This window comes from Equus caballus, chromosome 20 (genome assembly GCF_041296265.1).
Source record: "Equus caballus isolate H_3958 breed thoroughbred chromosome 20, TB-T2T, whole genome shotgun sequence".
Taxonomy (NCBI): domain Eukaryota; kingdom Metazoa; phylum Chordata; class Mammalia; order Perissodactyla; family Equidae; genus Equus; species Equus caballus.
In genome coordinates this window covers 37,417,049-37,432,036 of record NC_091703.1, presented here as the reverse complement: position 1 = coordinate 37,432,036, position 14,988 = coordinate 37,417,049, and the positions used below count along the sequence as shown (strand labels likewise).

Genomic DNA, 14,988 nt, shown 5'->3' with positions numbered 1-14,988 from the left:
GACATTACATTCCCTACTTGAGCTTTCTTCTGTCAAGAAGAGAGCTGAGAGGAGGAGTGGGGCAGGGCCAAGAGCACCCCTCCCTGGGAAGAAGTGGAAGTGGGTTCTTAACCTCGTTTGTACCTAGACTCCTCATGATGTTTTGAAATGCACATGATGAAATACACAGGATTAGACAAAAGCCAGTTATACTGAATACAAATCTGAACAGGGACCCCTGGTCAAGAATCACTTTGAGACAGGATGTCACTCAGCATCTCCAGAGAGGCAGAGCCTGGACCAGTGGCCAAGGGCTTGTATTCCATGCTCTACCAGCATGCCACGTTACCTCACAGCCCTTGGGGGGTACAGGAAACAGCATCCCCCTCTAATGGACTAGGTTTCTATTAATTTATTTAAGGCAGTTAACATATTAGTTCTAAGGCCAAAGGATGTGTAAAACTTTACACCAAAAGGAGAAAAAACAAACAGTCAAAAACCAGCCACTCAAACACAGCCCAGTTCTATCACCTGGGCGTGTGACTCCTCCCCAGGAGGCCCAGGAAGAGGCAGATCCCTGGAGCAAGGCTCTCCATCCTCGGGTTACAGTCTGGCTGGGGCCATGCCAGAGAGGGTGGCCCTGACACGGACGGTGAGGTCTACACTGTCTACAGCAGATCTGAGCACGGAGGGAGCTCTGCGGCCACGGCAGGGCTGAGCATAGCACCCGTGAATAAGTTACGTAAGGAAGCCTTAAAATGACTGGCAACTGCATTGCCGCACCCCTCCCGAGGCGGGCAGTGTCCCGACTGTAGTGCTTGAGTAAAGAGGTGACCCCATCTTAATCACCCACAGGAAGGAATACGAAGGAATGTCAGTTACTGCTTTAAGGGACAAAGCAACAGTCCTTCAGAAGAACTTATCTTCCTCTAAAGTGTGAAGGTAATAAGCTGAGTCCCGGTGCGTTTCTGCGTCATTTTCAGAGCTCTGGGCAGCACTGTCAGCTCTGGCTCCCCTTTCCATGCTGGTCAGCACCTGGGTTGGCACCAGGCTGTCTGGCACAGTGGGAGCTAGAGGCTGGGTGAGCACCTGGCCTCGAGAGGCTGGCGGGCTGGCTGGGCCACCCAAGGGAAGGGACAGTGTTCCCAATCACAGCTCTCCAGCGACGGGCATCCTGTCAGGGCCCTCGATGGCTCTCCTCAGCGGCTCATGCAGTTCTGGACGTCAACAAAGCCCAGGCGCTGCCTGCGCTTCCGCTGCTCCGTCATCTAGGATTAGACAGATGCCAGCAGGTCAGGTCAGGCCGCCCAGCACCCCCTCTCCATGGGCACTGCCGAGGGCTGGCACCCACCCTCCCCCACGGACTCAGCTGCCATTCAGCACTGGCAGCAGGCCAAGGCTCCTCAGGGTGCAGCAAGGATGTCAGGCTAAAACCCTCTTCCTCAATTAGTGTGTCACAAACCCCTGATTTGGTGCAGCTGGAAACTCACTCCACCTAAAAGAGGGGCTGCCGAACCTCATTTAGTCACTGCCAGATGGAGAGGAGGATGCTCTGGGCAAGAGGGGATCTTGAGAAGCGGGAGGATGCCTGACCTGCCCTGTCGCCAGTGAACCCCTCCGAGGGACTCCTAGCAGCTGCCAGAGTAAGGGGAGGGCCCCACACACCTAAACCAAGGTCCCCCTGGGCTGTGTGTCTCAGGGGTGCAGGGATAGGGGCTGCCAACCCTGGGTGTAGCTTTCCGCGGAGAGGAAAGTGTGTTTGGAATGTGTCTTCCACCCCAGACCCAAGAAGGAGGGCCAGCAGGAAAGGGGCGGGGCATGAAGGCCCCAGTATCCTCTCCCTCCACCCCCGGGACTGAGGGTGCCCAGTGTGGGACCCTAAGGGCAGGGCCAGGACAGGGCTAGGGTGCACACCTGCTCCTTGAGCTCGTTAAGCTGGGTAGTGAGGTGGGACACCAGCTTCATGGTGGAGTTGAGCTTGTCCTGAAGAATCCGGATCTCGTTCTGCTCCCCCTCCCCCTCGTTGCTCACTAGGGACATGGCCCTCATCCGGGGGAACCAGTCCAGGTTCTTGTTCTGAAAAAGATCAGCAGGATGAGCAAGCTTGGGCCCAGCCTCGGAAGGCCCCGTTTGGAAAAGCAGTAATGTGGGGGGAGCCTCCTGCCACACCCTTGACAGAATTACTCCCCCGGGATGCGTCATGGGAAAATCTGAATTGACCGGGGTCCTCGCCGGGCCAGAGCAAGCTGGCAGTGAACCCTCTGTGGGCGTTAAGGCCACAGCACTGTGACGGGCTGACTTCCGTTAGGCGGCCTCACTGGTATCGGCACCATCTGTTTACTCTCATAACACCCTGCAAGGGGTGGAGGGGAGGCCTCTGCGCCCAGACCCTGAATCTCCTTCCTTCCTTCCTCCCCGCCCCGCCATGCACGCCCCATGCCCCAGGAAGATGCGAGTCAGACAGATGGCACACTGAGGGAGCCGGAGGCTCTGCTGAGGATGCCGGCGTCTGACACATCTGAGAGGCAAAGCCATGTTTCCTGGGACAGAGGAGTGGGGAGGGGGCCACCAAGCAGTTTTCTGTTTCCTTGTCACAAGCTGTGAATTCTCAGACCAACAGATAAATCTGTACTCAAAGATCAGTTCAAATTACAGACTTAAACAAATAGAACTCCCTTTTTTTTTCACTAAATAGTCTTTCCTTTTAGCCTGCAGTTTATCATTGTGCAGTAATGTGAAGATGCGCTGTATTTGACGGAACTGATGGGCTTCCTGTCCCCCAAATGCTGTAAGACCCTTTTTTATTAATCACTGCCTTCACTCCCTTCATTACTATAGAAATTGGACAGAGAATAAATTTGATTCCTCGTAAGTCTGAGAGCTTAAAGTTTTTCCGGGCTCCCTCCAAGCCTGGGACCATCCAGGCTTCGGGAAGCTGCCCTTCCTGTGCCCAGGTCAGAAAAGTCTCCCTCAGAATGGTCCACAGAGCAGCGGCCACCGGCAGGGCCTGCCCTGTTCCCACGCCTCCTCGGCATCATGTACCCACGGGCCCAGGGACACCAGGGATGTCCTTTGGGGCTGATGGGTTTGCCGTAGGCTTTTTCTTGACAACAGAGCTTGTGCAGAAGAGTGTGGAGCGTGGGGTACCCTCTGCGGCGCAGGCAGCTGGCAGGGCTCCGGCGTAGCTGAGGGCTGGCTCCAGCGCTCCTCCACTCCCCTGCTGGCCTGTCAGCAAGTGTCCACCCGGGCCAGCGCAGGCCGACGCGGCCGCTCCTCCCAGGGCCGCACCTTGATCATCTGGGCCACGTAGCTCTCAGGCCCCGTGTAGTCCGTCTTGTTCTTCACGCGGACCAGCACGATGAAGTACAGGTAGTTCCACATGTTGTGCTCGAACTTGATGTGCTCCTCGAAGGACACGGTCTTGTTATCAAACTTATCCCTCTCCAGACCTGAGGATGCAGAGGGCAAGGAGGAAGCCGTCAGCAGCCAAGAGCCACTGTGGGGTCCCCCAAGGGGGCAGACACCGCCTCTCGATGCAGCGGGGACATGTCATCTGTTCTCAGGCTGAAAGGTCTGATGAACGTGCGTGACAGCCACTCTGAGCTATTTAGGTCACTTCTATTTAAAGCACCAGCCACTTAGCCGTGGAGATGCCGCCCTGTCACACTGCGGCCCGCCCCAATGGCCGCTAAGGGCCACAGGAGCAAATGCCAGAATTCCCAGAACCCGGGGGAGCAGGGAGAGCTGGAGAAGGGATCTCCCTCCAGGTGACACCGGCTCCTTAGCCTGCAGTGGCTGGAGAGAGGATAGCCCTTCACACCAGGGGTGGGAAAAGCCCTGGGCTGGAACTAGAGGCTTGAGCCACCAACTGGGCTTCAGTGTCCTCATGTGTAAACCGATAGGGTTTAAAGGAACGGGCTCTGACGCCTTTCCCGCTCCCTCCTGCTACTCCAGGTTCAGGCAGGGTCCTGTTCTCCCAGTTCTGGGTGAGCAAACAGCCATCAACCAACCCAGGGCAGTGTTCCGCAGTGGCCACAGGAACCTGGGCAGGGCCAAACTGAGGCTGCCACAGCCCAGACAATGTCCCAGTCCACAGGCGGCCCCAGCCCTGCGGCAGCCTCCGCAGGACAGGGACCAGGCCTCACCACAGATAAAGCACGTGGTCTTGAGAATCTCCTCCTTCTTCTGCTTCTCGCTACGCAGGTCGGCAAAGGTGTCGATGATCACCCCAAAGATGAGGTTCAGCACGATGATGATGACAATGAAGAAGAACAGGAGGTCGTAGACCACACGGGCCGGGAAGAGAGACTCCTACAGGTGTGGGACAGGGAGGCTGGGCCCAGGAGTCCCCTAGTTCACCAGCAGGCAGGACTTGGGCAGGGGGCGTTGGGACTGTGGTGGAGGGGGCCCAGCCCCCAGCAGAAGGAAACAAGGGCCTCTGGCTCTCAGGCCCCTGAGGATGGTAGGGCAGACCCAACCTCACTCTATGCAGCGAGAACTGCAACCACAAGCCCCGGGTGTGGATTAGCAAAGAGCGGACTCAGAAAGGAGACCAGCAGGGATGAAGCTTTGTAGAAGGAGACTGGTGTGGGGAGCTAAGGCCGTGGGTCTAGGCTGTGTCTGCCCCTAGCTTTTGGTTAGGGCAAGAGCCAGCTGTGAACTTCCCTGCCCCGCCCTCAGGACGCCTGGCCTCACATGTTCTAGAAACCCTCTGTCTGGCCAGGGAGGCGACTCACCCCCATGGGACTAGGGACAGACCAACATTCTGGGAATGCTGGGCTGCCTGAGCCAAATCCTGAGGCCTCCTTATGAGTCCAACTCAGCTTCCCCACTCTGCCCTCCCCCACTGTGGGCTGAGCTCTGCCGAACAGATGAAGCCAGTGTGGCCCTGGGATGGCCTGCTGTCTGACTCATGCCTTCCCCAGTCGGGGCAAAGCTTGGTTGCCAGGGTCTTTCCTTAGAGCATCTACAGTGAGCTGGTGGGGACAGCCGGGCTGGGGACAGCTCAACAACAATGTGACTGCGCACTGACTCGGTAGGAAAGCCGGAAAAGGGGGATACAAGTGGGGAGGCAGGGTTGGAACACCGAAGATGGAGGGAGGCCAAGCGACTCTGCCTGGTCATGATCTGAGGACAGGACCCTCACCGTCGCTGACCTGGCCAGGGCTTGGGCCATGCGGATTTGGGGGTGGGGCAGGGGGTACTCACATCTTTGGAAGGCTTGCGGAGAATGTCGCCCACACCACCACCATTGCGCAGCCCGTGGTTCATGACAGTGACGATGCACATCAGCAGAGTGTCACAGGCCCGCTCCGTGCTGTCCAGCTCCTCGTCCTCTGCAAGCAGAGCATTTGCTCATACCCAGGCCAGGCCACTTGTCTCCGCCCCCACCCCACCTGGACTCCCGAGACACATAGCCCTCACCTTCCAGGACCTCAGGCACCGAGACCCCCGAGGCGCATTCCATCTTGTCCCCACTGCACGTGCCCACAAATGTGGCAGCTCCATGTGGCATCCCCAGGGGGTTGGCTGGAGGCAACACTGACAAAGTCACCAGGAGCTCTAAATGTCTGGCCTTATCATCCCCATGGTTGTGTCTCCTAACATCCCCTCACTCCTTCTGGCTACAAAGGAAGGGTCTTCACGCCCCTACCCACGCTGGGCTGTGCCCTAGGGCAGGGAAGGGGGTCTGCGTCCTCAACCCCAGCACACAGGTAGCCCCCGCAAATACTGAGTTAAACATGAATGACAGGGTCTGCAAGCAAGTGGCTCCTCAGGGAGCCAGAGACCCAAGGCTCTCCCACTCCCTCAGTCTGTCCCAGGAAGGAGGGGGCAGACTGGTGTGAGCTAGACCTCCCCAGAACCCAAGAGGAGAAACTGAGGCAGGGAGCCAGGGATAAGCACTTCCAGGTCCTGGTCCTGACGCCAGTCACGTGCACAGGCCCTCGCATCCCCACACCCGCCAGGAGAGGAGCCCGGACCTCTGGAGTGGTTGCTGGGCAGCCGGTCGACCTCAAGGATGAAGTCATCCTTGAGGAAGAGGAAGCCGACGATGGAGAAGAGGTAGACCAGGATGAGGGCCAGCAGGGCAGTCAGCAGGATGGAGCGGCCATTGCGGGTCACACTCTTGATGACGTTGAACAGAGTCTCCTCACGGTAGATGAGGTCGAAGAGCTGCAGGGCAGGGACGGGGCCTTGAGGGGCTGGGGACACTGCTGGACCAAAGGGCCGTGGTCCCAGTGGTTTCCCACAGCCTCCTCCAGCAGGGTCTGTGCTTAGGCAGGTGTAACCAGGCCGGTAGGCCTGTCAGGCGAGGCGGCTTCTCGGAGGAACCTGGGTTCTAAGGCCAAGGAAAGGGAGGGGCCTAGGGGATGGCGTGAGGGGTCGGATGGGCAGGCGAGCACCACACACAAGCGAGAAGGATGGCCAACTCTTACAGTGCGCTTGCTTCATGCCAGGACACACTCTATGTGATGTCTGTGCATTAGCTCATTTCATCCTCACAGTTATTCTAGAAGGTAAGTGCTGTTAATTATCTCCGTTTTACAGTGGGGAAACTGAGGCACAGGACAGTTAAGAAACAAGCCCAAAGTTACACAGCTAATAGGGGCCACACTGGGATGCAAACCCAGGTGGTCTGGCTCCAGAGTCCAGGCTTGAACCACCACTGTACGAGGGAGATGGGTCAGACAGGGGCCAGAAGTGGCCATCAGGGACTTGAAGGCCAGGCTGGAGTCAGGCGGAGGACAACTCTGGAAATCCACTCCTCCCGGCCCAGCAGCAAGAGGACTGGACAGAGAGACCAGCGCTAGGGAACTGCTGGCAACTCGCAGGAAGCCCCAGCTGCCCTGCACCTCCGCCCTGCCTCAGCCACAGCGGGCCTCACCAGGATGCTGTAGAAGAGCTCGTGCACAAAGAGGCCCAGGACACTAGTCAGGATGTAGCCCACGTGGTAGAGGAACTCCATGTCCATGACCATGGCCTTGTAGCCCCGGATGAAGGTGCCACGGTTGCCCACGAAGCTCACCACGAACACTATCTTGTTGGTCAGCTGGGGGCAAAGTACAGAGCCCGGGGGTCAGTAACCCACCGCCCACCATGAATCTCCACTCCCTGTCGCCAGGCCCACCCAGTGCCCAGCCCAGAGGCCCAGCCCTCAATGGAATGTCAGCCCGGCAGGCACAGCATTAATGAAAGTGCTTCCAGAATTGCATCAGGCCCCCGGGCCTAGAACAGAGGAGAAGCCCCATGGGTCCCTCTGCTTCAGGAAGACAGTGAGACACAGAGGAGGATGGTCAGAGAAGAGCGCCCTTGGCCTTTATGGGGATGGGGTGACTTATGAAAAGACGCCCCCTTGCTCAAGGCACTTTTTCCATCTGTCAGGAAATCATCACAATAGACAAATCTTTGATGTCTACAATGCGAACAGTGCCTTTGATCAGTGCACAACTACACCGTGTGCACAGCAGCCCTGAAGCTGGTGCTCCAAGGTGACTCCCAGCTGGCTGGCTGGCTCTGAGTGCCTGCTGACCCCAGTTGTCCAGGGAGATGGAGGCGGCACAGAGTGGTTCCAACTGCAGGTCTAGAATGAGCTGAGGATCCCAACCCAGGTTGAGGGGGATGGAGCAGAGCAGTGGCTGCTGGGAGGCAGCAGGCCAGCTTCAAGTCCAACTGTGTGATGAGCATGGGGGTGGTTTGGGGTGGGGGCTCCCTCTGGCACTCACGTTGAGGGCACCCAGGATGTTGAGCGTGGGCCCAATGCCCAGGTAATAGATGGAGCGCAGGATGAGCGCCACGATGAGGGGGCGGATGCTGTAGCGCTTGGTGAACAGGGCCGCGATGGAGAAGCAGATGAGGATCCAGAAGAGCAGCGAGATGAGCGGGGAGCCGAGCACACCTGGGGCAGGGGAGCAGGGAGGAGTGTGGCTTGCTCAAGCTCACCACAGCCCCAACAGACCCCAAGAAGCCACCCCTTCCTGGAAGCCTTCCCTATTAAGTTCCTGGTCACCTGGTGTTAGGGCCCCCCAACCACACCTGCATCTCTAGGCCTGTGGCAGGAGCCCCTATCCAGTTGCTGCTGTTACATCCAGCCTCTGGCTCGTGCACACACACACAGTCTCCCGAGGTCAAGGACCCCGTCTGTCCCGCTGGACCACACCTGTCTCCCCATGATGGGGTGCAGAGCCCAGAGGGCAGCACAGGACTGCTTCTCCCCACTCTGCATCTGTCTGGTCCCTGAGAGCCTGACTGGCCCCAAGGCTCTGCCCAAGCCTGAGGAGGGGGCATGGGGGGCCCCAAGGCGCCTGCCCACCAGGCCTGTGTCCTGACCTGTGGACGCGCCCTCCACGTATGGGTAGAAGAAGGCGATGATGATGTTGATAAAAACCGCCAGGTTGAAGGAGATGCTGCCCCACAGGGTCATGCGGCGGGAGAACCAGTAGATCAGCGGCATGCCTGGGGGGAGGGTGGTGGGGGCCAGTGTCAGGGAGCCCCCGATTAACACCTCTGCCCCCCCGCCCGCACAAGCTCCAGGCCCCCCTTCAGGAGGAAAACTACTTGAGGCGGAGGTGGGGGTGGGGCGCCCACCAGCAGGCGAGGAGGCATCAGGGGGCAGCGGTGAGCAGCTCCAAGCCCCAGCCCACCCTCCCGCCCCGCGGTCCTCACTGCGGAGCTTGCGCTGCCACTCCATCTCGTTGTGCAGGAAGGACGACTGGTCAAAGAAGTCGCTCACTTTGCTGCCCTGCTCGTCCTGCTCGGTGGTGGTGAAGAGCCGGTGCTTGGTCTCCTCTGTCAGGAACTGGCAGATGCCAGGCACCGGGAACACGATCTGCTCCATGCTGCGGTCCTGCCGCACGATCTGGGGGCACACAGGCACATGGTCACACCTGGGCCGTGGCCACCAAGGGCCAAGCTCACAGCCCTGGTTCACTGGCCCCTGACCCTCAGGCCCCACCTCAATCTGGGACGTGTGGTTCTCGTAGTAGGCTAGCGGGTCCTCCTCCTCCTCCTGTGCGGGCGCTGAGGACTTGAGCATCTGCGACAGCTGCTTGTTGTTGAGGCTGAGCTGGGGGTGGGGACGGCGCTGAGGTCAGCCCAGCAGCCCCCCACCGCTAGGCCTGCACCCAAGCCCCACCTGCCAGGCATGAGCCCAGCTCTGAACTATGCCCCAGCCAGTGACTCCCCAACCAGACCAGACCCAGCCCAGCCCAGCCCAGCCCAGCCAGGACCCAGCCCCAAAGTGGGAGGGGGGTAGCTGGAGAGCCATGTCCGGACAATCCTATAGGACAGTCAGCACCCTCCGCAGTTCTGTTCAGATGCACCCTACGTCCTCCTTCAGGCTTCCAGACCCACCCCAGCCTTGCTGCCCCTTCTAAGCCCTGGTTTCACCCCTAGCCACCAGTCGGGCTCCGCCCGATAGTCCTGAGCCCCGCCCCGAGCCCCGCCTCCCAATTCTAGCCCTGCTCTCCGATCGTAGCTCTCAGGTTCAGGCGGGCCCTCGGGCCGAAGCTCCGCCCTGAGCCCCCGGCCCCGCCCCTTGCCTCATGCTGGATTCCAAGCAGCTCTCAGGCCTCAGCTCTGCCCTCATCCCCGCCCTCGGGCCATAGCCCCGCCCTCAATTCCCAGCCTGCCCCCCAGATACTAGCCCATCCCATCTCCAGCCCAGCCACGCCCCTGTCTAAGTCCCGCCCCACTCCCAGCCTGGTCCCCGGGCCCACCATGGAAGAGATGCCCTCAGCCTCCTCCTCTTGGATGCGCTTCACGGGCTTCAGCAGGTGCTGCAGCTGTTTGTTGTGCCTGGAGAGCTGAGCGAGAGGGCAGCGCAGGGTCACGGGGCGTGGTCGCCGGGGTGGGGGGTGGGGGGCATGGCCGTGGGGGGTGGGGCCGTGGGGTCGGGCTGGTACCTGCAGCGCCAGGATGTAGATGTTGTGGCCCACCTCGCGTGGGCTCACCTCCGAGTTCTCCCGCTCCTCCTCCTGCAGGTAGGCCTTCTTGATGACGTCCACCTGGCGGGGCAGTGCCTGCTCGAATGCCTCTTCCCGGGGCGTGGGGCGGGCTGGATCCTAACCCCCATCCCCACACACCCCACCCTGCCACACCCTCCCACCCGCCCGCCAGCCCAGCCTCACCAGCTCCTGGGGCCGCAGGCTGATGAGGATGCGCTCAGCGTTTTCACTGTCGTGCCGGCTCTCCATCAGAGCCAGGAGCAGCTTGGAGGCATTGTCCTGGGGGAGTGGGAGACAGGCCAGTCTAAGGGCCCCCATCACACAGCCACAACCCCCTCCACTGACTACTCTGTAATAGTCTCTCCCCGCCCACAAGATGTCCATGGCCTTCCCCACTCCTGCATATCCAGCCCCCCCGACAGGCCACCTTCACCCCACCCTGCAGCAGCACGCTCCACTCCCAGACAGCAGACATGTACACGGGGGCCCTTGGATAAACCCAGACCCCGTGTGCTTCCAGACTGAGTGTGTTTGCTCACACATTCACTCATGTGTACACTCATGTGTACTTATAAGATGCACATATTACACACATGCAACCCACACACATCACCACATACTTGCACATGTGGTGCCCACATCACACACACCAGTACGCACACTCAACATGTCACATGCATATGTGACACGCTCACAGGCACACCCATGCACGCTCACGCGGGCGGCCACGGCCCCACCTTGAGTTGCAGCACCAGGTCCATACGGTACTTGCACAGGGGCCCGATGTCGTTGAGGATCAGTGCCGTGATGATGTCTATGCCGTTGGACTCGTGCGTCACAATGCAGGTCTGGCAGGAGGCAGTGGGGGACACGGGGCCCAGGCCCCTCAGAACCATGGTAGCCGCAGCGGCCTCAGTCTCTCCCCAGCCCAGCCTGCCCCGTCCACCCACACATCCACGCTGCCCCCTCAGCGGCTGCTCCACCACCCCAACGCTCACCTGGTTCTCGTGGCAGGGGCCCTGGCAGTACTCGGTGAGGGTCTCCAGGGTCTGGGTGACCAGCCCCACGTTGTCCTCGTTGATGTAGAGCCCTAGCAGCCCCAGGCCACCCGTGGTGCTGCCGCACATGATGTCCAGGAACTGCAGCGTCTCGCACACCAGGTTGTAGTTGGTTTTGTTGTTCTGACAGCGCAGGAAGTTCTGCAGAGCACAGAAGGGGTGGGCGTGGCGCACCTCCAGCGGGGAGAGGCCGGCCTGGGACCACGATCCTGCACATGCAGGGGTGGGGGAGTTGCCAGCCACATGGCAGTGGTGTCCAGGCCACATGACAGGCAGACAGCAGGGGTGCGTGGCCGGATGGCAGGAGTGGGGTCCCCATGCTAGCTGGATAGCCGGGGAAGGGCAGGCGTGCTGGGTGGCCTCACCTGCAGGTCCCGGTTGTGGTTCTCGCACAGCAGCTGCAGAAAGCGCAGGATGGGCTGCATGATGAGCACGGACGTGCCCATCTCGTTGCTCTGCACGCGCTCACCCACCTCGTGCCCCCGGCGCAGGCTGGGGCCCAGTGAATAGCGGGATGGGGAGCCAGGCATCGAGAAGGAGGCCACACGGCCTGCGGGGGGAGGCCTCGTGAGGCTGGGGCTGCTAGCAGCGGCCAGACTCTCGCCCTCACCCTATGTTCCCACATGAGCCCCCTGACTGCACATTGTGCCCTGCACCCCAAGCCCTTATCCCTGCCCGACTCCACCATCCTGTACCCTCTGACCCTGCCCAGCACCCCCATCCTGTCCCTTGGGCCCCCGGCCCCACCCCTGACCTTTGATGGTGGGGTCTGCTGGCTCCCGGTCCTCCCGCGGCTGGCTGCCCAGGTCGCTCATGTTGACAGCCACTGTGGACTTGGTCTCCTGCTGGGCCCGCTTCATGCGGTCATGTAGCACCTTGAAGAAGCGCTCTGACTTCTTGTCACTTATCATCAGGTTGTAAAAGGATTTCTGGGGTGGACAGAGAGATGGGGCACAGCCTCAGCACAGGGCCTGGCTCAAAGCAGCCCTTGGTAAGGCCCTGGAGGAACTCTGTCCTGTGCTGCAGGGACAAGGATGGGGCCCAGATGGGCCACCAGACATGCCCAAACCAGACTGAGGCTGGGGGAGACAGAGACACCCCTGTGCCCTGTCGCTAGGCTGGGTGGGGGCAGTCAGGACTGTCAGAATGGAGGGGCCAGGCCTGTGACTGCGATGCTGGAGACCTGCACCAGTGTCCTGACCGCCTCCTGCGTCTGCCCGTGGCCCCACGTCTGCTCCCCACACAGCGGCACAGGCATCCCTTTGGAGTCTAGGGCACATCCCTCCTCTGCTCAAAGCCCTGCAGTGGCCCCATGTGGCCCAGAGGAAAAGCCGGGCCTCACAGTGCCCACGAGGCCACATGATGGCCCATCACCTCTCTGACCCCAGGTCCTGCCACTCACGCCTCCTCCACCCCCTCCAGCCAATCAGCCACTTCCCCTGCACGGCCTCTGCCCAGCTGCCTGCTTCTCCCCGTGCGCCCGCCCTACCTGTCCACATGCTCACTGCTGGGTCCGCGTTCAAAGTTCCTCCGAGGGACCTTTCTCCATCACCTCATCTCACAGAGCCTGGCCCCAGCACTCCCTAAGCCCCTCGCCTGAATGATCACTGTCCAGCATGCTCTCCACATTACACGGGGGTTACCATTACTGACTGTTGTCCCCACTGAAACCTAAATACCAATTTTGTCTCTTGTTCACCACTGAATCCTTCGTGCCTAGAACACTGCCAGGCACACAGAAGACACTCAATGCACACTTATGAATGAATGTATGAATGAACAGGGATAAAGCAATCAAAAGGAGTTTTTTGGAAGAGGTAGACCAAAGGTTGAGGGGGATGTGAAAAAGGAGGAAGGAGGCCTGAGCAGAGACCAAGAGGCGAGAATGATGGATGACACGGCGGACAGAATGGTGGGGAGACAGGCTGAGGCCTGGGTGGAGCAGGGGGCTGTGCGTGGATAGAGAAGGGGCCACGTGACGTGGAGCAGATAGGAAGGTGGAGCCGCCCATGGGCAGCCAGACTCACCCTGGCCGCAAGCACCCACCCCTACAGCATAGCCCCCTCGATCTCAGTGACTTGTCACACTGTCCCCCCTCCTGAGTAGAAGGGACCGCCCAAAGGAGGTAAGCCCCCAGCACCCCCACCCACTCCACACCTGGATCTCGGTGTTGCCGCCGTCCAGCAGGCGGATGGCCAGGCCGATGCTCTCCTGGAAGATCTTCTCGTTCTTGGTGCTGGTGATGAGGTCGCACACCAGCTTGGTGGCCCCCTCTTTGTCCAGCCGGCACTGGGTCGCCGCGATTGCTGACCAGTCTTGGTCCAGGCCTGGAGTGGGAGAACGTGTTTGAGGGGGAGCTGGTAAGGCCGGGGAGCAGAAGGGAGGACCCGGGCCTGGGCTAAGGGGCCACCCGGAGGGACGGTAGCGGGGAAGTGACACTGACCGGTGCCCATGGGGTCCGGAAGGTCCCCCCGCGAGCTGGACTTGCGGTTCTGGAGGTAGTTTTGTAACAGCATCTTGCGCAGCTGGTTGCCCTGAGGGAGGGAGTGAGCCCACAGTGGCGCATGTCACCATTTAACCAGAGGCCCGACAGTCCTGGTCCTCAGACCCCAGACCTCCTGGCCGGGCCCGCCTGGCGTCCAGCCCACTGGGCACTCACCCGGTCCCCATACTTGGTCTTCTTGAGCAGCATTTGCTGCAGGGTCCGCAGCACCTTGACGCACAGCTTCTCCTCCGACTCCATGAGGTCCTTGGTGTGCTGGATCAGCCTGGCCGGCGGGGAGGGGGCACACACTCAGGCAGCCCCCGCTGCCTCCCTCCAGCCACTTCCCCCATGCTGTCCCGGGCAGGAACAGCCCCTGGCCCTCTGACTCTGTGGGCCATTTAATCCCTACGGGGCCCTTCCCTGTCCCTTTCCTGTCCCAGGCCACTGCGCCCTGCAGCCCCTCTGCCCCGGCCCAGCACCCCACTCACTTGGACAGGAAGCCCCCGCTCTCGCAGCGCTGGTAGGCCTCACTGCCCTCCAGGAAGAGCAGCTCGGGCCAGTGCAGGACGTCCACCAGCACGGACAGCTCGGCCTGCACCAGGGGCTTCAGCCGCTCCTCCAGGGCTGTGATGATGTCCTGGGGTGGGCAGGGCAGGGTCACCGCCGGGCCAGATACAGGCCACCCAGGCTCAAGAGATGACCAAGGCTTGACTACCATTCCTCTGACCCCAACACCAAACGGCGCCATGGATTGCCCTGCAGCCTGGGCCCGCAGAGTGGCCCTGAACAAAGCATGGCGTCCGTCTGCTTGGAGCCTCTGGCTGGGAGCCGCGAGCCCTGGCTTTTCTCCCAGACCCTCCTCTAGCTCTGTGTGACCCTAGGCAAACCCCTTGCCCTCTCTGGGCCTCTAGAGGCCAATGAGACAGTGCACAGAAGTCTGTTGCATAAACGGGAAGCTGCTGTCAGGAGTGAGGGGTGTCCCGACCCCCTACATGAGCGCCAACCCTGGAATGATGCCCCTCAGTTCCCTGCCCAGCACCTTCCCTGAGCAGCCCCTAAGCGGCGGACGAGCTGACCAGCCCCTTCCCGGGGAGTGTGGGCAGCACAGGAAGGGACATGCCTGAGAACATGCCCCCCCAAAGCGGCTCCCGTGGTGGACACCAGGCAGCCCCACACCCACCTGCAGCTTCTCGATGATGTTCTTGTAGTCCCACTGGTTGGCGGTGGGGGTGACACGGGGGAAGGCCCGCGTGGTCGACTTGTAGCTGGAAGCGTTGCGCTGGGCGGCAGCTGCGCAGCTGGCACCACTGCTGAGTAGCGAGCTGATGTGGGCGTCCAGGTCCATGGGCAGCGAGATGGCCCGGCCTTTGGCTGCGGGGAGAGGGCATGGGGTGATGGAGGGCTGGTGGGGGTTGGGGCTCAGCCAGCCAGAGGGGCCGGGCTCAGGGCGACTGCACCAGCGGACGGGGTGAACCCGACTGAGGGTCTGGGGTGCAGGGACCCCCACCCTGGCCCACCCTTG

General features: G+C 60.9%; 1 protein-coding gene across 8 annotated transcripts in view; it reads right to left on the bottom strand.

The window, feature by feature from the left end:
* Positions 1-376: 376 nt before the first annotated feature.
* Positions 377-14,988, bottom strand: part of ITPR3 (inositol 1,4,5-trisphosphate receptor type 3) — a 66,444-nt gene continuing 51,832 nt past the window's right edge. For 5 of the 8 annotated variants that reach the window (XM_070244464.1, XM_023624730.2, XM_023624732.2 and 2 more), the window contains 24 exons: positions 14,647-14,837; positions 13,955-14,103; positions 13,641-13,749; positions 13,425-13,515; positions 13,139-13,308; positions 11,736-11,910; positions 11,347-11,531; positions 10,922-11,122; positions 10,661-10,771; positions 10,107-10,202; positions 9,882-9,983; positions 9,696-9,782; positions 8,933-9,043; positions 8,644-8,836; positions 8,308-8,433; positions 7,704-7,876; positions 6,866-7,030; positions 5,961-6,153; positions 5,404-5,520; positions 5,188-5,315; positions 4,125-4,290; positions 3,268-3,428; positions 1,894-2,055; positions 377-1,247 (listed from right to left, as the gene is read on the bottom strand). In XM_070244464.1, coding sequence (XP_070100565.1) covers positions 1,179-1,247; positions 1,894-2,055; positions 3,268-3,428; positions 4,125-4,290; positions 5,188-5,315; positions 5,404-5,520; positions 5,961-6,153; positions 6,866-7,030; positions 7,704-7,876; positions 8,308-8,433; positions 8,644-8,836; positions 8,933-9,043; positions 9,696-9,782; positions 9,882-9,983; positions 10,107-10,202; positions 10,661-10,771; positions 10,922-11,122; positions 11,347-11,531; positions 11,736-11,910; positions 13,139-13,308; positions 13,425-13,515; positions 13,641-13,749; positions 13,955-14,103; positions 14,647-14,837 — 3,431 coding nt within the window. In that variant the 3' untranslated portion in view covers positions 377-1,178. The remainder of the gene's footprint in view (positions 1,248-1,893; positions 2,056-3,267; positions 3,429-4,124; positions 4,291-5,187; positions 5,316-5,403; positions 5,521-5,960; positions 6,154-6,865; positions 7,031-7,703; positions 7,877-8,307; positions 8,434-8,643; positions 8,837-8,932; positions 9,044-9,695; positions 9,783-9,881; positions 9,984-10,106; positions 10,203-10,660; positions 10,772-10,921; positions 11,123-11,346; positions 11,532-11,735; positions 11,911-13,138; positions 13,309-13,424; positions 13,516-13,640; positions 13,750-13,954; positions 14,104-14,646; positions 14,838-14,988) is intronic. The other 3 variants (XM_023624731.2, XM_023624733.2, XM_070244467.1) reach the window with 1 other exon arrangement.